We start from the raw sequence: 26722 nt of genomic DNA, 5'->3' as shown, positions 1-26722 counted from the left end.
TGGTCTGTGGCTGGCTAGGCTCTTGGCAAAGTGCTATAGCCACATGGCAGTACCCAGCGTTGGCCCAGCCTGGGAAGCTTTCCACATAACCCAAACAGTCTTCTTCGGTTTGTCTTTCTCAAAGCAGCATCCTCTCCCGTGAGGTCCAGACAAGCAGCAGGATGCTGGGTCAGGATGGTGGCTCCTGATCTTCCAGGCTTGCCCCTGCTGGTGTGCAGCTCTGTCCTATGAGTGAGCTGAGGCCGGCTGGGGCTTTTATGGGGCCCCAAGATTCTTGGCCTGTGGCAGTTGAGGTGGAACACCCATCCTATGAGTGTGGGGTGGGTAAGAAAGAAATGAAAGAAAGGAAACATTTCTTATAGATCAGCAATGCTTTTTTAAATTTAAAATTTTAATTTTTTATAGAGATGGGATCTTACTACATTGCCCAGGCTAGTCTTGAACTGCTAGCCTCAAGCAATCCTCCTGCCTTAGCCTCCCACAATGCTGGGGCTATAGGCATGAGCCACCACACCCAGCCTGGCACCCTCAGAAGTCCCTCGGTATATAGATGGGGCACCTTTTATAGCTGTGTCGTAAGTTCAATGCGTAGCTAGAGTTTCTTAATAGAAGTCTGTAAGCTATACATTACAGGTAAGCATTTTAAAAATGAAAAATCGAATGTGGGGAAAGGTTCACGTGGCCTGTCGCCTTTATATAAGCACAAGTTTCCCTCTTCACCTTGGCTGCAAGGAGACCCCAAACCAGAGTTTTGCTTCATTGTGTCAACTATGACTTTTAGGTTTCTTTAGCTCATTTTTTCGGGGTCTTTTCTTTTCTCCATTTTTGTGGGTCTTATTTGGGTATCTTTTTAGGTAAGCTTGTTCGATTTTTGGTAAAGGCAGGGTGTGCATATATTCAGTAAAGAAATTCATAGTCCTTGGCCTGTGAGGGCAATTGCCAGAGCAGTGAGAGCATCAGCCCAGAGGTAGGGAGGCGAGGCTTTTGTGAAAGGTGAGCGATGCCCGGCCCCCCCTTCCCGCTCGTCCCTGGATTGGAAGTTTGTGTTTATGAGGTTCTGAATGTAGTCTAATTTTTTCCTATCTGGTTTGGCGCATCTCTACCAGCTGGTAAATAGGAAATGTTCACGGTAGGAAGCCAATACTCTGCAGAGTGTAAACAGATGGAATCGATATAAAGTGACAAGTTAGACTGTGCTATTGAGAATACAGAGCCAAAACTAAGAACATAACAGTCAAGCTACTTATTTCGTTCCAGTTCATTTAGTCCTGAATAGTGCTTCATATCTGCACAGCTGTGTTGTTCTTTTTCCCCTTCCTTTCTTCTGGGTTGATAATGACAATTTCAAAGAAAAACTTTAATTAAAGATTTTATACAAAATAGCCAAAAGTAGAATAATAAGGAAAATGAGCATTGATGTGTTTATTGTAAGAGAAATCCTTTTTCATGGTTTCATTTCAAATCTGTACTTCTTAAATTTAAAATGAATTTAGTGGTGGAGACAGAAAGGTGCCAGACTGACAGCCGTGGGTGCTGAACTCTTCCGCTTGCTGCCGAGCCAAGACGTGGGGGTGCCCGAAGCCCCCTCCCCTTGGGGCTCAGTCTACAGGCAGGCGGGTGGGATGCGGTTCCTGACCCATTCTCTTAGAAGCCAGGTGAGACAAAGTGGCTCCGAGTGAGGAGCTGCACAGAAAACAGCTACACGGAAGCCAATAAGAATGAAATTGTAGAAGGCTTAAGTTCGTCTGCAGGTTATACTCTGGCCTGAAGAAGCCTGGCCTGCCTCCGGGAAGGGCCACATCGCGCCAGGCCTCCAGAGGGATTGTTTTCCAGGCCGAGTGGGAATTCTGGGCTTCAGAGAGGAAATATTCGGCCTTTTCTCATCTTCTTTAAAGCCTGGGTGGTCAGATTTATTTGAGTTCACAGTTTTCCTTCCTGGAGCTCAAAGTGCTATAAAAAGAATTTTAAACAAAGAACTCTGGAGTAATAATAGCATCCATGGTTAGCAGTTTATGGAACCATCTGAACTCAGTGGGGTACAAATATGAAGCAGTTTGATTTCTTAGCTCTCAGTTTTCTCCAACAGACACTGCTGAATCTCCCTCTCTCATCCCATAGGAGTATCTTCGGCAGATCTGGTGGCTCTCTGGTCACATTTAGGTCTAAACAGGTCCAGTGCAGGCGAGTTCAGTTTAAACCTCAAGTGTGGGTTCAGCATGCCCTTCTCGGGTCCTCCCAACCTGAGGGCCCTGGAGTGGATAGGGCCTGCTCACTGGCTGTACCTCCCTCCCTCTTTCTGCTTCCTGTCTTCCCCAGATCATGGGGTCTGTGATGAGGACTGGAGAAGGAGAGCATGTCTGTCTCTCCCTTACCTGGTCCTCTCTGGGAAGCTCTCCGATAGGGCCCATGGGGAGTAATTAGGACAGTGCTTTGGGGGCCTCTGAACTTCATGGTTTCCTGTTGAGGAAGATCGACCCTGACTTAGCCCCCTCTGGACCACCTCAGCCCCCACTCCTGGTGGTCCAGCTCACTTCCTTTGGTTGCTTGGGTCCCCTTCCCTGATGAGCAGTCCCTTGGGAACAGGACAGCTCAAGCTTTCTACCTTTCGTGGTGTCCTCTGAACCTATGGGAAATTCACAAGTCCCGTCCATACCAACAACAGGTGTTCAGGCTGCTTTCATCTGCTGCTTCTGCCCTGCTCTGCTGTCTCTGTCTGAGTCTCAGTTCCTCTTCCCAGGTAGGTGCAGAGCAGATCACTGAATCCACTGGAAAATGAGATGCCTGTCTACCCTTTTTGCAGGTTCCTGTCCTGTCTCTACAAGGATTGTCTTGGCTTGCAGTCTCCCCACCTACCCACCCACCTACCCATCCATCTACCCATCCATCCGTCATCATCCATCTACCCATCCATCTACCCATCCAACTGTCCATAGCCCTTCCATCCATTCATTCATCATCCATTCATTCATCCATCTACCCATCTGTCCATCATCCACCCACCCATCCATCTGTCCATAACCCATCCATCTATTCATTCATCATGTGTCCATTCATCCATCCATCCATAACCCTTCCATTCATTCATTCATCATTTATCCCTTCATCCATTCATCCATTTACCTATCTGTCCATCATCCACCCACCCATCCATTCACCCATCTTTCCCATCCATTCGTCATCCATCCATTCATCCACCCACCCATCCATCCATCCATCCATCCATCCACTTAACAGTTATTCACTGATCCAGGCCCTGGTCTTGGCTCTGGACTCCTGCCTATTCAAGACCTTTCTCCATCTCTAGGCTTCTGTTATGTTAGTCTGGGCAATGGTGCTGTGGAGGGTGAGGGGTGAAGGAGGGACTGGGGTTGGGGAGAGTAATGCTGGTTCGGCCACTTAATATTCCCCGACATGGGTGTGTGGTTATTTGGAACTCTATCCTCGGCCTTTGATCCCAATCAGCAATTCTCATTTCGCCACCATCTATTGAACGTGTTCCATGTGTGAAGCACCTGCACACATGAGCTCCTTTCATCTTAAGCACACACCACACACCTATATCCTTATTCGTTCTCATTTCACAGGCAACGAAGCTGAAGTTAGAGGAATCAGGCCGCTTTCCCTAGGTTACCTGAATAACAGGTGCAGAGCTGGGATTCGAAGCCTCATTTCAGAGCCTGTGACTAGTCACTACATCATTCTGCCCTTCAGGTTGCTTGTGGAGAGGAAGGAGGCAGAGAGGCGATTTGATACACTGGGATTGTCCAGTGGGGGTCGCTCCAGCCCAGAGCAGTTATGTGCCTTTCAGTGGGGCAGACCGCCCTGCCTGGGAGAGGGCTTATTTTCTCCCCTCCCTGGCTTTCATCTTAAAGGTCAGACAGTCTCTGCTTCTTGTAGTAACATTTGTAATTCTGCCCTTCGTCAGTTCACCTAAATCTTTTTAATTGAATATTTTAAGTCTTGCTATTACTTTTTACAAAAATTTATTATTTTTATTTTTAGTGATCACTTCCTCCTTTTACTTCACTCCTATGTGACTTGGGGCTTCATTTCCTTGCTTTAAATGTTAGGTAACGGGTTTGGCTTATGCAGCCGCACTTTGGAAATTCAGAGCTTTCTGTCTCGCCATCCCCAGCCTTGCTCTCCAGGCAGAAGAGGCCAGTGGGTTTAGTCTCATGGTCGTCCCCTAGATCACTTGCTTCAGCCATCATGCCAAGGTCTGAGCGGCTACCCAGACCTGGCTCTAAGGACACCTAGAGGGTCAGATACTATCCTGCTCCCAGGCTCTGCAGTGCTGCGGTGGGGGCCGGGGCACAGTGGAAGGGCCGGGGTGCAGTGGGGGTGCCGGGAGGGCAGCACCTGCTCAGGCACAAGGCTAGCATATGGCCCCTAGCAGGGCTCAGGGAGCCAGGCTGGAATCAGCGCCAGGCTCGGCGGGGGCTGCGCAAGGTGGGGCTGGGACCAGGTCTCTGGCCAGGAGAGGGGCAAGAGGGTTGAGACGAGACTCTCTGGGACCACACAGGCCCATTTCCTGGCTCTGAGCCTTTAATTTAAGGCATAGTTAGCTGTTGCTTTGGTTTCCTTTTAAAATCTTCAGTGCTTTTCCTCATGTTTGTGCCCAAAGAACTCCCCTGAAACTTCCTCACGTACTCAGATGTAAGTAAGCGAGGGCGGTGTGTAGGGTGGGGGAGTGGAATATGGGTCAGTGAACTTTTTCCATAAAGGGCTCAGGAGTATATATCTTCCCAGCTATTTCACTCAGCCCTTGGAGGGGAAAGCAGTCCCTAGATGGTATGTAAATGAGTGGGTGTGGCTATGTGCCAATACAATTTATTTGTGGATACTGAAATTTGAAATTCACATAACTTTCGCGTGTCATGAAATATTAGCCTTCTTTTGATTTTTTTTTTCAACCATTTAAAAATGTTAAAACCATTCTTAGCTTGCAGGTGTACGAAATCAGGTGGTGGGCAGTAGTTTGCCGCACCTGGAATGAAGGTAGTTAGGTCTCCATGGGTAATGACGTCAGGTGACACTTGGGGCAAGATGTTCTTTTCTGAGAGGCATGCTGGTTTGGAGCGAGGCTGCAAGAAGCAGGGACCTTCCCCCTTTTGTTATCGGTGCAGCGGTTTTTCCCTCTCTCGGTGGATTTGGCTTTCTGAGCACTCCTCCCACCAGGCGCTGGGGATTTTAAGGGTAGAATGGAATGACAGGTGAGCAGGGGCCAGGCCTCCCTGCCCCCAGGGGAAGGAGCTAGTTACCAAGTGCAGGCAGAAATAAACCAAGATGGCAGGGTGGAAGTCAGGGTTCCATCCCTGGCTGGATGGAGGGATAATTAGGAAAGCCAGAAGAGAAGATACCGAATCCCACCCCAGAGTGGACAGTGGCAGGGCAGGGAAGGGCCGCAGACGTGGCACACAAATCCACTCTGCACACGTACTTATGGGCATCCGCTGCGTCCGGGCACTATTCCGAGCCCTGAAGATATGGCAGCAAACAAAACCAACTTCCTGCTTTGTGGAATTTACATTTCAATAGAGGAAGAAAGACAATAAACAGCTACAGAAATAAATAGGAAATGGTCCAGGTGTTGATGAATGCTAAGAAGAAAAATGAAGCAAGTGGCCAGCAGAGGATGAAGGTGCGCTTTCGAATAGGCGAGTGAGGAAGGGCTCAGTGGCGGCGTGGGATGGAGACCTGAACGAAGGCAGGGAGGGAGGCGTGAGCAAGCTTGGTGCAAGAAAGGAGAAGGTGTAAAGAAGCTTGGTGTAAGAAAGGAGGAGGAGGCCCCACAACCGAGGCAGAGTGAGAAGGGGCGGATAAAGCAGGGGTCAGACCATCTATAAATAGGAGCTCACAGCGGGTGAGACGAGCCCTAATACCCTTGCGAATTCAAAGTCATTCAGCATGGCTGGAGCCCGGAGACCGTGGTTGGGCGGGTGGCGGGGGCGGGGGTGCACAGTCACTATTGTCGGGGGCCTTAGCTTAGCCATTTTATTCCTTCTTCTTACTTTTGTCTTCTCTCCTCCCCTGTGTGGGACAAGTCTTGGACACCACGGCCCTAACTTTGTTGCCTTTGATAAGCCTTACCATCTGCAGCTCAATTCTTCAGCCCTTGCCAAACTTCAGTCTGACAAATGATAAGAGCCTTGGAGACGTCGCTCTGGTGGGTGTGAGCTCGCTGCCAGGTTGCCGCTTCCCAGTGCTCACGCTGGAGATCCATATGGGTTGCTCTGGGGTTTTAAAAAAGCGCATCGCCTCATGCCCTCCATTTTACCAAAGGAGGTGAATCTGGCTTTGGCAGCAGACAAAGTGCTGAGATTTTTATCTGACCATGAGAGCAGGAGCTGTCAGTGGCTGAGGCTCCCTCTTTTAGGCAGAGTGGTGGAGTGGAGGACAGAGGCACCAGAGCCGGTTTTGCTTCTGCTGGTGCCTTTCCCTCTCGACTGTCTGTGCCTTTCCCTCTAGGCTGCACTCAGTATTCCCGGTTTTGGATACTGAGGCCATGTTAGCCAATGTTCTTTGGTTGTAAGCTGTTCTCTAGTCAGGAGGCTGGTATAGAGTTAAGCACGGGGCTCTGCACATAACAGACATCTGTTCAGTTCGTGTTTGTGCGAAGATCATGTTATTGTAATCATGACATTGACACTGAATGTCATCATGACTGCACTCAGGATTGGTCCTGAATGCTTGGGCCAGTCGACTGAGGAGGCAGTTGCAGACATAACACAAGGCTTCCGCAGAGCGTGGCTCTTTTCCAGGCAGGTGAAGAGGAGACAGATTCATTCATTCCGACAGATACTCACTGAGTGTCCACACTGTGCCAGGTGCTGTCCTAGAGCTGGGGCCATGAACAACCCTTGCTCTCAGAAGGGGAGACAGACCATAAAGACAAAAGGAGGTGATGCCAGTTGAAGAAGGGTTTGGAGAAAAGATAAGAGGATTGGGGGTGAGGAGTCCTAATTTGCATGGCGATTAGGGAGGGCCTTTCTGGGCCAAGACCTGAATGAACCCAGGGAGTGAGCCAGTGAGTATTGGGGGAAGAATATTCCAGGCACAAGGAGCAGTAAGCACCAGCGCCTTGAGGCGGGAGGGGCCGAGCAGTCATGGGGAGCAGCAGAATCTGGTGCGGCCAGAAAGCAGCAGGTGGGGGACAGGTGGAGGGAGACATGGCCAGGGGGTGGCCAGGAGCCAGTCGAGTGTGGCCTGGTGGGTCACAGTGAGTGGAGTGGGAGCCCTGGGGGGCTTTGGCCGTGGAAGGTATGCTCAGACTCACATTTAAATATAAACTCCTTGGCTGCTTCGTGGAGTCAAGTGTGGAGGCTGGAGGACCAAGCAGGAGGCTTGCACTAGCCTGGGGTGTAGGGGGAAGCGGGGTGGGGTGGTAAGACATGATTGAATTCTTATTCAGTCTTATTCAATCTGGAGGGAGGGGCTGATGGGCTCTCCTGGTAGACTGGATATGGGATGTGAGCAAAAAGGAACCCAGTAGGATGGATTTGCCATTTATTGGGATAGGAGACTGCGGGTAGAGCAGCTTGGGTTTGGTAAACCTGAGATGTCTGTTAGAGTCTCAAGGTGGACGTCAAATGGGCAGTTGAATATTCTAAGCTGGGCTCTGAGAAGAGTCCAGGGCTCAAGACAGACATGTGGGAGTCATCAGTGGGACATTGAAGCCACAGGAGTGAACCACCAAGAAGTTAGTGTGGTCAGAGAAGCAGAGAGGGCTGAGGACTGAGTACTAAAATGCTGCAGGCTTGGAGATGGGAAGAGGAGGAGGAGCTGGCAAGGGAGACTGAGAAGGAGACTCCAAGAAGGCTGGAGGAGAAGGAGAGAGAGCATTGGCTCTAGAAGCTAAGCAGCAAAAGTGCCTCAAGGAAGAAGGGCCAAGCAGCTGTGCCAAAGGCGGCTGCTGGGACAGCAAGATGAGGACTGAGAAGTGGCCCTTGGGTTTGACAAGGTGGAAGTCTTTGGTCACACTGACAAGAACACTGTTTGTGCAGTCGTGTGGACAAAAGTGATTGGAGAGGTTTTAAGAGAGGGGGACGCATTGGAGATAATCTTGAGGGAATTTCAGCCCAAGGGAATGGGTGACTGGAGGAATAGGTGAGGCAAGGAGGGAGGTTCTGTTTGTGAAGCCGCTCATCTTCATGGGGGGACCTGAGAGGGAGTAGGACGGGCAGGAGCACTTCCTCGCCTGGGGACAGGGTCAGGGTCATGTGCGTCACGTGGCGCCGCCAGGCCATAGGTAGGATCATGGAGGTTCATCCCTTGATCCCTTACAACAGGACAGGAGGCACCTGTCTCATCTGGGGATGGAGCAGGCCAGCTGCAAGTGGGTGCGGGGAATGGGAATGCTGTCCTTTAGTTGTTTCTGTTTTCTCTGTTAAATAAGAGGTAAGGTTATCAGTAAAGCAGGAGGCAGGAGGAGAAGTTGGAGGTTAGGAGAGTGTAGAAGGTGGGAATGGCTGTGTGGATGGAGTATGTGTATGTGTGTGTGAGTGATGGTGTGTATGTGATTATATGTACAAGTGTGTGTGCATGTGAGTATATGCACAGGTGTGTGTGAATATATGTGTGAGAGTGGTGGTGTGAGTGTGAGTATATATGTGAGTGATGGTGTATGTGAGTGTGTGTGAGATTATATGTGCATATGTGTGTGAATGTGTGTGTGAGTATATGCAGGTGTGTGCGTATGAGTACATGCATGTGTGTGTGAATATATGTGTATGTGATTGATGGTGTGAGCGTGTGAGTATATGCAGGTGTATGTGAATATATGTGTGTGAGTGACGGTGTATGTGTGAGTATATGCAGGTGTGTGTGTATATGTACATGTGTGAGTGAATATATGTGTGTGAGTGATGGTGTGAGTGCGTGAGTATATGCCTGTGTGTGTGAGAGTATATGCAGGTGTGTGTGATATATGTGTGTGAGTGATGGTGTGAATGTGAATATATGCACAGGTGTGTGAATATATGTGTGTGTGAGCGATGGTGTGTATGCATGTATCTGCATGTATGTGTGTGTGTAAATATTTGTGTGATGGTGTGAATGTGTGAGTATATGCAGGTGTGTGAGTGTGCATGTGTGTGTGAATATATGTGCGAATATATGTGTGTGAGTGATGGTGTGAGTGTGTGTGAGTATATGCACAGTTGTGTGTGTGTATGAATATATGTGTGTGTGAGTGATGTGTGTGCCTGTATCTGTGCATGTGTGTGAGAATATGTGTGAGTGATGGTGTGTGAGTATATGCACAGGTGTGTGTGTGTATGAATATATGTGTGTATGAGTGATGGTGTGTGTGCATGTATCAGTGCATGTATGTGTGTGTGTGAATATATGTGTATGAGTGATGGTGTGTGTGAGTATATGCACAGGCATGTATATGTATGAATATATGTGTGTGATGGTGTGTGTGCATTTGAGTATCTGTGTGAATATATGTGTGTGAGTGATGGTGTGTATGTGAGTATATGCACAGGTGTATGTGTGTGTATGAATATATGTGTGTGTGAGTGATGGTGCGTCTGCATGTATCTGTGGATGTGTGTGTGAGAGTGATGATGTATGGGGTGGATTACCATGCAGCACCCGTCCTGGTGGGATTACCACACAGCACCCGTCCTGGTGGAGTTAATGGTCTCGAGTTAGGAGAGCCAGGGAGGTGCTCGTGGTGTGTTTCTCTCCAGCCATGTCAGGCCATTTGGATGGGTTTGGAAGAGGTGGCGAGTTGGGTTTACCCCCGGTTAGGGTCTCACCAAGAGAGTAGGAGGGGGTAGAGGGGAGGAGGGAGTCAAGCATATATGCCAAGCGGCGAAGGTGTTGATGGGAGGGTTAGGAAGGAAGTGAGGCTGAGAGGCGTGGAGGAGTGTGGAGGGAGGCAGGAGCCCAGGGGAGGACCCAGTGGGTCAAGGCTGTGAGCTCTGGGCACCCAAGGGAGTGAACTGGAAAGATGGGGGGTGGGCAGCCGCAGCGTGGGGTTGGATTGTGCAGAATCAGCAGTCCTTGGTAATAACAAGATGTGGAGTGTGAGCAGGGAGCAGTCAGTTTCCATATCTAACATTGGGGAAATAGTACCTCCTTCAGAGGGGTTGAAAGGCTTCCATCACACAGCTCTGTGCTTCTTTCCTTTGAATGTAAGTAGTTTAAGGCCAAGAGCACAACTGGATGTTCCCTGCAGATCCACAGGGTCTATCCTAATGCCATGTGCATCTGTGCACCCAATAAATATACTGGGTGTTCCCTGTGGATCCACAGGGTCTATCCTAATGCCATGTGCATCTGTGCACCCACTAAATATCATTTGCTGAGTTTGGAGAAGTCTCTGCAAAACTTTTCTGTGATATCTTTAAAAAATTTAGAGGGGTTGAAATATACAGTCATATTTTCCAGCTCCTAGTAAAAATAGTTTGCATATGGCTGTGAAAAATAAAAATTGTACAAGTCCAGCCATGCCAGAACTGTAGTTTTTAAGTATCAATTAACAAAAAAGATTTTTTCATACGGCCCTAAAAGGGAATGAATTGTGTATGAGACTTATTGCTTTACATCAGAAAGAGATTTTTTTTTTAAATTACTAAGACCATTTACAGAGAAAATTGCCTTGAAAACATTCAATAAATGCAAAGTGTTCTTTTTTCCGTAGACATGTCATTTTTGCAGTGCCCACCACTGTGAGTCTTTGAAAACATTTTATTTTATAAAAAGTATTAAAAAAACCTTTCACATTTTTATTGCCATTTGGTTTCTAACACTAGATCTTTTGACTTTTCCTAAATCACTTTTTATACATAGGTTTTCAAAAACATTAAGAGTGTTCTGAAAGCCTTTCAGCTCATTGATGTTAACAAGACTGGACTGGTTCAACCGCAGGAGCTAAGAAGGGTTCTGGAGACCTTCTGTTTGAAGTTAAGAGACGAGGAATACGAAAAGTAAGCAAATGAAGGCACGGTGAGAGATTGCTCAGTAGAACTTTTAACCAATTTCAAAATGAGACCTGTTGGGTTCATTGGCTCCATCCATCTCTCGTCCCCCCCACCTCACACACACACCTTATTTCTCAAAGAGGCACTCACTGGACATTCTCTCATGTTCCTAAAGCTCCCCATGCATTCTCAAAAATGAGAGCTAATGGTTTTCATTCCTGAAGCACCCTCGGGTCCGTCCTCTGGCCTGCAGCTTTGAACACATCCAGGTTATTGGAGTAATCCATCACCAATTGTCTCTTTCCCCACTTGGCACTGTGCCCGCCCCCCATCCCACATATTTCTAGTTCACTGTTGATTTTTACTCAAAGCCTGGGGTTAGGAGAAGAATGACAAATTTCAGGATTCACACGTTGTTGCTGTGCTCCCCGTTGGCTCTGCATCCTGATACGATCACGGAGACTTAATTTTCCTTTGAGGACTGTTGTTGCTGAGGCGCAGGGGTGTGGGGCAGGAGGATGATGAACAGCAGAACATTTAGCTGCTTCATGGCATTTGAACGCCACCACCACCTGCTCCTGACTCCAAGGGCAGCACACACAAGCCTGCACGGGCATTTTTTTGAGCCGTCTATAAACTCCACATCATTCAGAAGAAGCCAAATGTTTGGCTTCTGTGGCTATTTGAGTTTTGAGTGAAAGCCACTGGAAGATGGGCCCATGTCTAGCTTAATTTCTACAGTATCCAGCCGAGAGGTCCTTTCCCTCTTCGTGCTTTTTCCCAAACACTTTCCTAAATACCCACCAGACCATTAACAAAAGCACCAAGCCTCATTTCACCCGGAGCCCAAGCTTTTCGCATTGCACTGGTGTTCTAAGTTGCTATGAAAATGGGTCCCGGTAGCTCCTTGTATCTCATAAAGATAGTGTGGCTGCTGCTAGAAGCAGAGAGGAAGAATTTGCCCCTGAGGCAAGGAAGTCTAGAGGGCATGTGACATGTTACTGATGCTGCAGGGCCTGAAAAGCAGGCAGACTTTAAAAAATGGCATCTCCTACTCTTTTGAATGTATTTTTCTTTTTTTTCCTCTTTATAACCCACCTCAGAATATAAAAGATATAATAGATGTTTTAATTTTTACATCTTTTCCGGCTGGGAAAGTGTCCAGAATAAGATCCAAACAAAACAAATTAAATAATTTTGTGCACGCAATTATAGAACAGAGGCAGCGCTCTTCTAAAACAGGCAATCAAAAAACAAAACAGTGTTTTATTTGACAATAAACCTTGTGTTTGGCACTGCAGTCTCCAACCTAGTAAATCTATAAAAAATGTTACTGTCTGCTTCCCCATCTCATAAGTATTGAATAATAAAGAACTCCACAAATTTTTATTTGAGATTTTTTTAAGCCTCAAAAACAATGCTATTTTCATGATAAGGCTTGAGAAACTGAACATAATAGAATTGCTTTCCTTTAGACTTAGAAACACAGAAGATCAAAAGTAGACCATTTCTTCAATTGCTTTAATGCTTTTCTTATTGAAGCTCAAGAATATACTCTTTCCTGGAGAAGCTGCTTCAGTATTAACTTTGTCTTTTTTATTTTTGAGCAGGAAACACAATGCATTTTTGAATCCTTTCTTTTATCTAACAGCTTTCTATTTAATTTCAACGTTCGGCTCTTTGTGTGGTACAAATGGCCCAGGCTTTGAAGTCAGGCTGCTGGAGGTGAAGTTTGTGCTCTCTCCTCCCTTGTTCTAGGGCCTCAGGGTAGCTCCTGAGCCTTGTCAAGACTCAGTTTTCTCTTAAAGAAATGGGGACTGGCCGGGTGCAGTGGCTCCCGCTTGTAATCCCTGCACTTTGGGATGCTGAGGCAGGTGGATCACGAGGTCAAGAGATTGAGACCATCCTGGCCAACATGGTGAAACCCTATCTCTACTAAAAGTACAAAAATTAGCCAGGCATGGTGGTGCACACCTGTAGTCTCAGTCACTCAGGAGGCTGAGGCAGGAGAATCACTTGAACCCGGGAGGCAGAGGTTGCAGTGAGCTGAGATCGCACCACTGCACTCCAGCCTGGCGACAGAGCGAGACTCCATCTAAAAAAAAAAAAAAAATGGGGACTGAGCAGCCCACCTCTCAGGGCTGGGGTGAAGACTCAACGTAATGTACATAACATGCCTGTGACACGCTTGCACATAGTAGGGCTGATTTCACAGTGACCATCTCATCATCATAAAGACTCCATGAATGCCCTTTACCCTGTGATGACTTGTGCCATTTAGGCAGCAGACTACTGTCCAACCTACATAAAACAAGAGGCCAGAGATACAGTTACCACCAAGCCCTCTATTTAATCAGGATATCCCCAAACCCATTGAGTTTTGTGTTTCCCATCTCCCTCCAGCCTACTCTCCACTGCCCTGGAGGCCAGCATGTTTGAAATAGGTGAAATCATTTATGAGCAGCCTTGTAAAACCAGCAAACAAATCACTACAGTTCAGCCTGTTGCCTGAGCAGACGAATGAAACCCAGTTACAGGTGGTGATGCTGGAGAGGTTTATGAGCTGATTGGAGTCATACCCTTCTCCCCTCAATTGGGCCATCTGGTTTCTCAAACTTACTACCTCATTTTCACAAGACAGAGACCATGGATGAAAGATGAAGCTGCTTAGGGAGTTTCACTGCTAACATCTGGCAGCTATCACACCTAGAGATCGCTTATCTTATTAAAACAATAGGCAAGAGTCATCAAAGTGGAAAAAGTATGCATTGAAATAACTACATGACATTACTCTTTGTTAAATTTAGAAAACAGAAAAATAACAAATACTTTAAGTGATAATTACTAAATTTTTAGAAAGCAGTATGAGATTAGATAATTACAGAAATCAACACATATGGAGAGAATATAACCAAACACTTAAAACCTGTCAATTTTTAGAAATGTAATAACACAGGAATGATCTAGAAAACCATTTATCAGGTGGAAGACTTGAATAATAGAAAATTTATTTTAAAAATTCAAACATCCTATTTATCTTAACTTTTTAAAAAGTTTATCTCGGCTGGGCACAGTGGCTCATGCCTATAATTCTAGCACTTTGGGAAGCTGAGGTGAGCAGATCACTTGAGGCCAGGGGTTTGAGACCAGCCTGGCCAACATGGCAAAACCCCGTCTCTACTAAAAATACAAAAATTAGCCATGCGTGGTGGTGCATGGCTGTAATCCCAGCTACTCGGGAGGCTGAGGCACGAGAATCACTTGAACAGGGAGGTGGAGGTTGCAGTGAGCTGAGATTGCAGCACCCCACTCTAGCCTGGGCAACAGAGCGAGATTCTGTCTAAAACAAAAACAAACAAAACAAAACATCTCTCTCTCTCTCTCTCTCTGTACATCAGTGTATTTCAGGGATAGACAGTGGTTCGTTGTTTTAAAAAGTCTCATTTTATATGTTACATATAAAAATCCCAGAATGCTTCAAGAGAAACTTTGCCCCCTCTCCCACCCCCTGTTTTGAAACCATATGCCATCTGCGGGCCTCAGTTTCTCTCTAGAGAAAGGGTATGCTCAGTCGAGATCATCTCTGCTGGCTCCTCAACCCAGCTCTCCATTCCCCTGTTTATGGAAATTTTGTGCTGGCTGACTCATTTCCCTACAATTATTAAAGGCAAGTGGGACCTGCTTCTGCTGTTGGAGTGGAGAGGCGGCTGCTGTGCAGACTGAGCCCCAGCTCCCCTCCTGCCAGAGCAAGGAGAAACTCCTTAGGTCTGGCCATTTCTCAACAGGTCCAGCAACGTTTGCTGTCTCACTGTAATCTCAATGCATCCATCTGTAGGCTAAAGAAGTGATCTCGAAGTGGCTGCATTAAAAACAAAAATCTGACAGTAACATTTTCTGGGGTTTACTTTTCAATTCCGTCTGTAGCTAGAAACAGACATTAAAATTAATGCCAGCCCGAGTGTAAAGGATACCTTAGTAACAAACTTGCTTCATTTTAGATTCATAATTTCTCATTGCTAAAGAACATTTGTATTTTAGGTTTTCGAAGCACTACAACATCCACAGCGATACTGCAGTAGATTACAATGTGTTTTTGAAGAATCTCAGCATAAATAATGACTTGAACCTTAGATATTGTATTGGAAATCAAGGTAAGTATTTTTGAAGTATATAGCTAAAGATTTCAATATCTTTTGGCATGGTAATTCCTCCTTGGAATCTTTCCTGAGGAGATACTTTCAAATGTAGAAAATACATTATCTACAAAGCTAGCCATAGTATCATTATTTATAAGAATAACGTCAATGCCTAAGGAATAGGAAAAGGCTAAATGAGTCACAATATAGCCACGTGGTTAAAATCTATAGCCAGGAACAAGGATATCCATGAAGAGTTAATAATAACACAGAAGATGTGTATGGAATATCTGTAGCGGATTGGAAAATATTCCAAAATACTCAGGTTGTCCTTAAGTGAGATGTCCCTGTTCTGCTGCTTCTGTATTTTCAATTTTTTTTTTCTTTAATGATGGGAAAAATCTTAACAGAAAAGGGCAGATAGCTGAGTAATTTCCAGTTATGTTAGACACGCAAACCCAGGTCACTAGACATAACCTTGCGACAGGACACATTTCCTCGTGTGAACGGGTTGTCGGCCTGTTGGGTAGCTTTGGAGAGAGGCAGGGTCCAGTTCTTTAAGGATCAATGTATGGCTCATGCCATTGTATCCTCTTCCTTCCCAGCCTTTGGTCATTTTCCTCGCCTTAAATAAGATTTCCCCTCAGTGGTCTGGTGCTTCAGGAGTGACTGCCTGTGAATGGCTCGCTCAAAATGGGTTGTCGTTGTCTGGTTTCAGCTTAATTCAGAGCAGCAGATATTCATGGAGCACCTTCTATGATTCTCAGATCCGTCTCACTAGCAAGCTGAAAAATGACAGATTCTCAGGTTTCAGCCTGGTTCCACTCACCAAGCTTGCGTATAGCAGACTCCAGTGTTCTAGTTTTCGAAGCCTCCTGTGCCAGGCGCCGTGCAAAGCCTGTTCCTGCGTCGCCTCTATATCCCCCACAGCCGCATGAGGCAGGTGCCAATGCGACGAGGAAGAGATTGAAGTAAACAATCGAACCAAGCCCACTACCCAGAAATAACCACTGTCCACAGGGTTCCTGGCATCTCTCCATGGCACATATATGGAAAGAAGCTAGGCAGAAAGAAATACATTTGTAAAAATGGGTTTATATAGATGCTGTTCTCTGTAAGAATTTACTTTTCCTTGAGTGTATCAGAAGAATAGACATTTAAATGACACTCAAGAAAATGATGAATACGTCCTGGCTCTATATCTTGGATATAATGTCCACAGGTCACATCTTCCCCCTTCAATATGTTGTAGACTTTGGTCCATTGCCCTCTGGTACTGAGTTTGCCTGTGGAAAAGTCTGAGTCCTGCTTCATTTTCTCTCTTATGAATGATTTCCTTTCTCTGGCTGATTGCCCTAAGAGTCATTTATCCTGGAACTCCCTCCTTCCCTCCTTCCCTTCCCTCTCTTCTCCTGTCCTCTCCTGTCCTCTCCTCTCCTCTCCTCTCCTCTCCTCTTTCTGATTTCTGACAAGGTCTCACTCACTCTGTTGCCCAGGCTTGAGTGCAGTGGCACAGTCATAGCTCACTGCAGCCTCAACCTCCTGAGCAATTCCAGCACTTTAGGCTCAAGTGATCCTCTGGCCTCAGCCTCCCAAGTAACTGGGGCCACAGGCACACACCATCATGCCTGGCTAACTTTTAAAAAAATTGTAGAGACAGGGTTTCACTATGTTGCCAGGCTGATCTCAAGCTCCCGGGCTCAAGTGATCCTCCTGCCTATACACAGTCCCAAAGAGCTGAGATTACAGGCGTATGCCACTGCGTCCAGCCCGTCCCTGAATGTCAGTGGCATAACTGGTATATGTCTCAGTGTTGTACCTTCTGCATCTGTTTTTTAGATCATAGTATATTTTCAATCTGCAAACTCAATTCTCTCTTTATCCCAAGAATGTTTAGTGACATAGATCTTTGAACACATCTTTCATTTTCCAGACTGTTAACTTCAGGGAAGCAGATTGTCCTTATGTTGGATGGTCGTTGTCTTTCCTCTCTATGAAATTCTCTCTCTGTGCTTCATTCTCTTTGTCTTTTTCCTCTGTATTCACAGTGATCGTCTTAGATCTTTTATCTATACCTGTAATTTGATTTTCACCAAGGTCTATCCTATTCTTAGCTGTTTCTAATTTATTTACTGGATCTCTAATGTTGTTTCTTTAGGTCTACAATATTATTTTCCATCTTATTTTGTTGGTTTATGATCTGCCATTCAACTCTCGTTTTACTGAGTTCATGTTCTTATAGAGAGATTCTGTAAAGTAATTTTGTGTCTGAAGTGACGTTTTCTTCCACAGTGGGATCTCTGCCTTGTGTGCATTATGTTCCTCTCCTTCCTTCACTATCCACTCCTGGAGAGTTTGCATTCTTCCATGAAATTTGGAAAAACTGAGTGTTTTGTATTCCATTTTACTTCTATTGACTTTTTATTTATTATCAAATTTTTTGGTGCTTGTTCTAGGGTGATATGGTTTGGATATTTGTCTCTTCCAAATCTCATGTTGAAATGTGATCCCCAGGCCAGGCATGGTGGCTCACGCCTGTAATCCCAGCACTTTGGGAGGCTGAGGCAGGAGGATCACTTGAGGCCAGGAGTCCAAGGACCAGCCTAGGCAACATTAGCGAGACCCTGTCTCTATTTAAAAAAGGAAAGAAATGTGATCCCCAGTGTTGGAGGTTGGACCCAGTGGGAGGTATTTGTGTCATTGGGGTAGATTCCTCATGAATAGCTTAGTGCCCTCCCCATGGTGATGAGTGAGTTCTTGCTCTGTTAGTTCACACAGGAACTGGTATTTAAAGGAGGCAGGCACCTCCCCCCTCTGCCTTGCTCCCTCTCTCGACATGTGATGTGCTTGCTCCCTGTTCACCTTCCACCACCAGTGAAAAACTTCTTGAAAGAAAACTTAAGCAATACCATTCAGAACATAGGCATGGGCAAAGACTTCATGACTAAAACACCAAAAGCAATTGCAACAAAAGCCAAAATTGACAAATGGAATCTAATTAAACTAAAGAGCTTCTGCACAGCAAAAGAAACTATCATCAGAGTGAATAGGCAGCCTACAGAATGGGAGAACAATTTTGCAATCTATCCATCTGACAAAGGCCTAATATCCAGAATCTACAAGGAACTTAAACAAATTTACAAAAAAAAAAAAAAAAAAAAAAAAAAAAAAAAAAAAAAAAAAACCAACCCCATCAAAAAGTGGGTGAAGGATATGAACAGACACTTCTCAAAAGAAGACATTTATGCAGCCAACAAACATATGAAAAAAGTTCAACATCTCTGGTCATTAGAGAAATGCAAATCAAAACCACATTGAGATACCATCTCATGCCAGTTAGAATGGCAGTCATTAAAAAGTTAGGAAACAATAGATGCTGGAGAGGATGTGGAGAAATAGGAACACTTTTCCCTGTTGGTGGGAGTGTAAATTAGTTCAGCTATTGTGGAAGACAGTGTGGCAGTTTCTCAAGGATCTAGAACCAGACATACCATTTGACTCAGCAATCCCATTAATGGGCATATACTCAAAGGATTATAAATCATTATACTATAAAGGCACATGCACACATATGTTTATTGCAGCACTATTTGCAATAGCAAAGACTTGGAACTACCTAAATGCCCATCAATGATAGACTGGATAAAGAAAATGTGGCACATATACACCATGGAGTACTATGCGGCCATAAAAAAGAAAGAATTCATGTCTTTTGCAGGGACATGGATGAAGTTGGAAATCATGATTCTCAACAAACTAACACAGGAACAGAAAACCAAATACCACATGTTCTCATTCATAGTGGGAGCTGAACAATGAGAATACATGGACATAGGGAGGGGAACATCATACACTAGGGCCTGTCATGGGGTTGGGGGGCAAGGGGAGGGATAGCATTAGGAGAAATACCTAATGCATATGGGGCTTAAAACCTAGATGATGGGTTGATGGGTGCACCAAACCACCATGGCACAGTATACCTATGTAACAAACCTGCATGTTTTGCACATGTATCCCAGAACTTAAAGTATAATTTAAAAAGAAAAAAAATTACTTCTTGAAGCCAAGCAGATGGTGGTGCCATGCCTGTACAGTCTGCAGAACCATACGCCAAATGAGCCTCTTTTCTTTATAAATTATCTAGTCTCAAGTATTCCTTGATAGCAATGCAAAGCAGACTAATAAGGTTTATAATATACATCTTTGATTAATCAGAACCTACCTCTAAGTACTATTATAGTGATTCATGTGCAGTGTATGGACCTTACAACAGTGTTTTCCCAGTTCTTCTCTCCTATCCTTTGTTATATTGCTGCCCTACATTGTACTTTTACATACACCATAAACACATAATACATTGCTGCAGCTCCTGTTGTTCCACTGAGATTTCCTATCTGTTCACTCAGTATAAATATGTTTTCTTTTACATTCTCAAACACTGTTATTTTACAGTTTTAAGAACTTTTAAATGCTTAATTTTTTTTTTCTTTTTGAGACAGAGTCTTGCTGTGTTGCCCAGGCTGGAGTGCAGTGTTGCAATCATAGCTCATTGCAACCTCAAACCCCTGGGCTCAGGTAATCTTCCCACCTCAGCCTCATGAGCAGCTAGGACCACAGGCATGCCACTATGCCTGGTTAATTTTTAAAATTATTTTTTGTAGAGATGGCATCTCACTATCATGCCCAGGCCGGTCTCAAACTCCTAGCATCAAGTGATCCTCCTGCCTCACTCAGCCTCCCCAAATGCTGGGATTACAGGCATGAGCCACTGCACTTGGCTGCTTTAAACTTTTTATCTGCTAATTCCAACATCTAGCTTATCTCAGGGTTTGGGTTTTAAAACTTTTTTTTTTCGGCCGGGCGCGGTGGCTCAAGCCTGTAATCCCAGCAATTTGGGAGGCCGAGGCGGGCGGATCACAAGGTCAGGAGATCGAGACCATCCTGGCTAACACAGTGAAACCCCGTCTCTACTAAAAAATACAAAAAACTAGCCGGGCGAGGTGGCGGGCGCCTGTAGTCCCAGCTACTCGGGAGGCTGAGGCAGGAGAATGGCGTGAACCCAGGAGGCGGAGCTTGCAGTGAGCTGAGATCTGGCCAGTGCACTCCAGCTTGGGTGACAGAGCGAGACTCCGTCTCAAAAAAAAAAAAAAAAAAAAAAAAAAAACTTTTTTTTTCAACATTATACCATAAGAAGTAAGGGTTTGGTCTTTATTGATGACCTTTTTTCTTGAATGTGAATCACAGTTTCCTGAGGTTTTTTTTCTGTCTCATAATTTTGAAATTCATTCTGGATATAGTAAATTTCTATAATTTTACATTATAGAAACTATGGATTCTGTTATGCTCTGCAGATTTGTTTGTTTGTTTTAGCAGCCAGTTTACTTGACTGTATTCAAACTCTAAACTTTGTCCTCCTGGAGGTGGGAAATCTTTGTTTTATTATTTTCCCCCAGAGGGGCAGCTTGGTGTCTTCTCTGCACATCTGTAGTTCAGGAGTTGGCCAGAGATTTGGGCAAAGTTTACTCACAGATATTGGAGCTCCCCCTTTATGCCTCTCTTCTTTTTGGGTTTTCCCTCCGTGCCTTCTGGCCACCGTGGGAGGCCTGAACTCTGCTTTCCAATTCCTAAAACTGGTAAGAGCCTGAATTTATATCCAAATTCTAGCCACTTAGCATGATTCCAGCTGGGGCCTGCCCTCAGGCAAAAAGCCAAATCACAAGAAACTCACTGCGTAAGATTTCATTTTTCCAAGTGCCAGCTTCAGTTTATATCTGCTTTCAGTTGCTCCCCAGGGCCTCCAGATAGTGTTCTGTTTATATTTTGCCCAGAGTTTTAAATGTTATCTGCTGGGAGGGTTGTATGAGCTAATCCACCAAAATTGGAAGCAAAACTTTCTGTCTACTCATAGTCAGTTTCTTTTTGCTTCAATTTATGCTGGCTTTTTTTGTTTCTTGTTGAATTTTTACATTTTTTCATTTCCTTATTTCTTTAGATATTATAAGAAGGTAAGTTCTAGAATACAATTTCGGTTCTGCTATGGACATCTCTTTTTGTTTTTGCATTTTATCAATAATTGGCAGTAGATTTTTTATAATGCATTCTTTTATGTATTCCCAACACATAAATGAAAGGCATCTTTGATTTGATCCAATGTAAGCTATATATCCATTCATTCTGTGTATTCCTGTTTCCACAGCATTAGCTTACATTCTCATTGCTGCCTCCTAACTGGTACCACAGTCTAAAGCCTATTGGCCCATCCCAATTGTCTTCTATCCTCTATTCATCGTAAAATAAAATCTTAGTTCCATCCTGTTTTTCCCATTAAATACTTATCCTATAACTTTTATCATTGAAATTCAAATCCTCCAGTTAGGAGGCAAAACCATTCTGTGGATGTTCCAAATTAAAGATGTGGTAGTTTGGGGTTATGGGGCATATAATATTAAATCTGTACGTTGAGGCTGTCAAGACAGAGGCCTGTTCATTGGTATGTAGTAGGAAAGGCTGAATTGCTGACACCAGCTGCTCATCTTCCCTGCTGCCATCCTACCAGTTCAAAACCTTTAGCCCCAGTGTGTCAATCTCATGGTGTCAGCATATTCTTTCTGGGTTGGTATAGTGGTTTGAATGTTAGCCCCCTCCAAAACTCATGTTGAAAATCCCCACTGTAACAGTATTAAGAGGTGGGGTCTTTAAGAGGTGATCGAGTCATGAGGGCTCTGCCCCCGTGAATGGATTAATGGGTTATCATAACAGTGAGTCTGTTATAAAAGTCAGTTTGGGCCAGGCGCAGTGGCTCACCCCTGTAATCCCAGCACTTTGGGAGGCCAAGACGGGTAGATCTTCGGGAGTTCAAGACCAGCCTGACCAACATGGAGAAACCCTGTCTCTACTAAAAATACAAAATTAGCTGGGCATGGTGGCACATGCCTGTAATCCCAGCTATGTGGGAGGCTGAGGCAGGAGAATCACTTGAACCCAGTAGGCGGAGGTTGCGGTGAGCGGAGATCGCGCCACTGCACTCCAGCTTGGGCAACAAGACGGAAACTCTGTCTCAAAAAAAAAAAAAAAAAAAAAAGCCAGGTGTGGTGGCTCATGCCTGTAATCCCAGCACTTTGGGAGGCCAAGACGGGCGGATCACGAGATCAGGAGATCGAAACCATCCTGGCTAACACGGTGAAACCCCGTCTCTACTAAAACTACAAAAAAATTAGCTGGGTGTGGTGATGGGCGCCTGTAGTCCTGGCTACTTGGGAGGCTGAGGCAGGAGAATGGCGTGAACCCGGGAGGCGGGGCTTACAGTAAACTGAGATCGCACCACTGTACTCCAGCCTGGGTGACAGAGCAAGACTGTGTCTCAAAAAAGAAAAAAGAAAAAAAAGCCAGTTTGGCTCTCAACGTGCCTCTCTCGCCCTGTGATGCTTTCTTCCATGTTACAACACAGCATGAGGACCTCAGAAGCCAGCCAGGTGCGGTCCATTGACCTTGGACTTTCCAGCTTCCAGAACTGTAAGAAATAGATTTCTTTGTAAATTACTTAGTCTCAGGTATGTAGTTATAGCAACATAAAAAGGACTAAGATAGAAAATTGATACAGAGAAGTGGGGTTGTTGCCATACAGATAACTGGGAATGTGGAAGCAACTTTGGAACTAGGTAATTGGCAAAGGCTGGAAGTATTTGGAGGAGCAGGCTAGAAAAGGCCTAGATTACCTTGAGCAAAGCATTATGGGTGATTCTGGTGAGGGCTTAGAAGAAGTGAAGACAAGAAAAAGTCTAGAGCTTTTAAGAGATTACTTAAGTGGTTGTGACCAGAATGTTGATAGAAATATGGATGGTAGGCGGGGCACAGTGGCTCATGCCTGTAATCCTAGCACTTTGGGAGGCCAAGGCAGGCAGATCATTTGAGGTCAGGAGTTTGACCTGGCCAACGTGGTGAAACCCCATCTCTACTAAAAATATAAAAAAAATTAGCCATGCGTGGTGGCGTGTGCCTGTAATCCCAGCTACTTGGGAAGCTGAGGCAGGAGAATCACTTGAACCCAGGAGGCAGAGGTTGCAGTGAGCCAAGATGGTGTTACTGCATTCCAGCCTAGGAGACAGAGCGAGACTCCCTCTAAAAAAAAAAAAAGGAAAAAGAAAAAAAAAAAAGAAATATGGACAGTAAAGACCATTCTGACAAGGTCTGAGATGGAAATGAGGGACAAAGTACTGGAAACTAAAGTAAAGGCCGTCCTTGTTATACATTTACAAACTTGACTGCATTGTATCCATGCCATAGGGTGCTGTGACAGGCTGAGCTTGAGAGTGCTGAACTAGGATATCTGGTGAAAGAAATTTCTAAGCAGCAAAGTGTTCAAGGTGCTGCTGCATGGTTACTTTTGGCCACTTGCAGTGAGATTTGGAAGCAAAGGGATGACAAAGATAAAACTTACAATCCTGAAGGAAGTGCAGCCTGGCCACATGCAGGATGAAAAAGCATGTTGATGAGAACAAAATAAGGATGTGGCTGAGTGACTCATTGTTAAACAGATTAGCATAAATAGAAAGGACCCTCCCATCACAGATCCAAAGCTGTAGGAAGGCAGAATGTTTTTTGACAATTACCCTAAAAAGCCTACTCGATGGGCTTGCTGCCCAGGGCCACCTCTGGACTCTGCCCCCCACATTCTGGTGCCGGGCTCCTTGGCCCCAGCTGTGGGTTAGGTGCCTCTCTGAAAAGTACAAGCTGTAAAGCTTGGTGGCAGCACACTGTGGCTCAAGTGGGCCCAGATGTGGCTTATGCCATAGCTCTGGAAGGTGCAAGCAGTAAGCCTTGACACTATCTATGAGGTGCTAATCCTGCAGGTGTGTCGAAGGTAAGAGCTGTAGCAGCATAGTGGGCTCTGCCTTTCCGATAGCTCTTAGAGAATGTACCAGAAAGGCTGAGGACACAGGCAGACAGTTGCTGCAGGAGTGAAGTCACTGCTGAGAGCCCCTACTAGGGCAATGCTGAGTGGAGATGGGGGGTCAGAGCTAGAGCAAGCCTCAAGACTCCAGAACTCTAGCCACCAGCAGCATGCATTGTCCATGTGGAGAAGCTGTAGACAACAGTGTGCAGCTCCAACCCATCAGAGTGGAGTCATAGGCTAAGCTTAGCAACACCACAGGGCAGGGTTGCCCATTGCCTTTGGGGACTGTTCCTGTTCTTTTTCTCCACCATGTTTTGACACAGCACAAGGCCCTCATCAGAAGTCACCAGATGTGGCTGTCCAATCGTGAACTGGAACCATGAGCTAAATAAACCTCTTTCCTTGTAAGAAATATTCTGTAAGAGATATTCCTTGTATCAGATATTCTGTTACCGCAAGGCAAAATGGGCTAAGACAGTTGGATTGTGATGGAAATAGTTTTATTTGAACCAGGGATTGGCTACTTTGAATTCCTCCCTTACTAACTTGTTTAGAAAAAGCCAAAAAACCAATGAATCCAGACAGGCCCCAGGGTATCAACCAAACAAAGAAGAAAATACAGGCATATCTGTGTGTGTTCTGACTGCTCCACCAACTGGCCATTCCCCAGCTCTCTCATTCCCCTCAGGTCTCCCTATTCCCTGCTACTCAACAATATTAAAAGTATGCCAGTTAACAGCCCTACAATTGTCTATAAGTGTTCGAGTGACAGGAACTCAGTTTAAGTCAAAAGCTGGAAATGACTAAGCTTGGTAAGGAAGGAATGACGAAAGCCAAGATAGGTCAAAAGGTAGGCTTCTTGTGCCAAACAATCAGCCAAGTTGTAGATGCAAATAAAAAGTTCTTGAAGGAAATTTAAAGTGGTACTCCAGTGAACACATGAATATTAAGAAGGTGAAACAGCCTTATTGCTGATATGGAGAAGGTTTGAGTGGTCTGTATTGAAGACCAAAGCAGCCACAACATTCCCTTACACCAATGCCTAATCCGAAGCAAGGCCCTAGCTGTCTTTAATTTTATAAAGGCTGAGAGAGATGAGGAAGCTGTAGAAGAAAAGTTGGAATCTAACAGAGATTGGTTCATGAGGTTGAAGGAAAGACGCTGTCTCCATAACATAAAAGTCCAAGATGAAGCAGCAAGTGCTGATGGAGAAGCTGCAGCAAGTTATCCAGAAGACTTAGTTGAGATCACTGATGAAGGTGGTGGCTGTGCTAAACAGCAGATTTTAAACAAAATAGCTTCATATTGGAAGAAGATGCTAGTTAGGACTTTCTTGAGCTACAGAGTAGTCAATGCCTGGCTTCAAAGCCTCAAAGAACAGGATGACCCTCTTGGGAGGGGCTAATGCAGCTAATGACTTTAGGTTGAAGCCAGTGCTCATTTACCATTCTGAAAATTCTAGGGTTGTTAGGAATGATGCTAATTTTACTCTGCCTGTGCTCTGTAAATGGAACAGCAAAGCCTAGATGGCAGCACATCTGCTTACTGCATGATTTACTGAATATTTTAAGCTCACTATTGAGACCTACTGCTCAAAAAAGATTCCTTTCAAAGTATTACTGTTCATTAATAATGCACCTGGTCACCCAAGAGATCCGATGGAGATGTACAAGGAGATTAATGTTGTTTACATGCCTGCTAACACAATATCCATTCTGCAGCCCATGGATCAAGGACTAGTTTCAACTTTCAAGTCCTATTATTTAAGAAATGCATTTTGTAAGTCTACAGCTGTTATAAATAGTGATTCCTCTGATGAATCTAAGAAGAATATTGAAAACTTTTTGGAAGAGGTTCACCATTTTAGATGCCATTAGAACATTTCTGATTCATAGGATGAGGTCAAAATATCAACATGAATAGGAATTTGGACGAAGTTTATTCCAACCCTGATGGGTGACTTTAAGGGGTTCAGGACTTCAGTGGAGGAAGTAACTGCATATGTAGTGGAAATAGCAAGAGAACTAGAATTAAAAGTGAAGCCTGAAGAATGTGACTATATTGCTGTAATCTTTTGATCAAACTTTAAGGGACGAGTTGTTTCTTATGGATGAGCAAAATAAGTGGTTTCTTGAGATGAAATCAACTCCTGGTAAAGATGCTCTGAACATTGTTAAAATGACAACAAAAGGTTTAGAATATTACATGATCTTAGTTGATAAAGCAGCAGCAGAGTTTGAGAGGATTGACTCCAATTTTGAAAGAAATTCTGTTGTGACTAAAATGCTATCAAACAGCATCGCTTGTTACAGAGAAACCTTTCATGAAAGAAAGAGTCTATTGATGCGGCAAACTTTACTGTTCTCTTATTTTTTAAAATGTCCAGTGGCTCATGCCTATAATCCCAGTACTTTGGAAGGGTGAGGTGGGAGGATTGCTTGAGGTCAGGAGTTTGAGACCAGCCTGGGCAACACAGCAAGACCCTGTATCCACAAAAAATAACAACAAAAAAAATTAGTTGGGCATGGTGGTTCATGCTGCAGTCCCAGCTACTCAGGAGGCAGAGGCAGGAAGATCACTTGAGCCCAAGGGTTCGAGGCTGCAGTGAGCTGTGATGGCACCACTGCACTCCAGCCTGGGTGACAGAGCAAGAGCCTGTCTCTAAAAACAAACAAACAAACAAAAAATCGCAAAAAACTGCCACAGCCACCCCATCTTCAGCAACCATCACCCTGATCAGTCAGCAGCCGTTAACATCAAGA

At 44.9% G+C, this 26722-nt stretch overlaps 1 protein-coding gene across 3 annotated transcripts in view; it reads left to right on the top strand.

The window, feature by feature from the left end:
* The window catches only part of EFCAB6 (EF-hand calcium binding domain 6), a 306775-nt gene that overhangs the window by 69226 nt on the left and 210827 nt on the right, over positions 1 to 26722 (top strand). For all 3 annotated transcript variants that reach the window (XM_010370379.2, XM_010370306.2, XM_010370446.2), the window contains 2 exons: positions 10801 to 10937; positions 14970 to 15082. In XM_010370379.2, the coding sequence (XP_010368681.2) occupies positions 10801 to 10937; positions 14970 to 15082 (250 nt within the window). The remainder of the gene's footprint in view (positions 1 to 10800; positions 10938 to 14969; positions 15083 to 26722) is intronic.

Source organism: Rhinopithecus roxellana, chromosome 13 (genome assembly GCF_007565055.1).
Source record: "Rhinopithecus roxellana isolate Shanxi Qingling chromosome 13, ASM756505v1, whole genome shotgun sequence".
Lineage (NCBI taxonomy): Eukaryota > Metazoa > Chordata > Mammalia > Primates > Cercopithecidae > Rhinopithecus > Rhinopithecus roxellana.
This window is presented reverse-complemented; position numbering and strand designations above follow the sequence as displayed.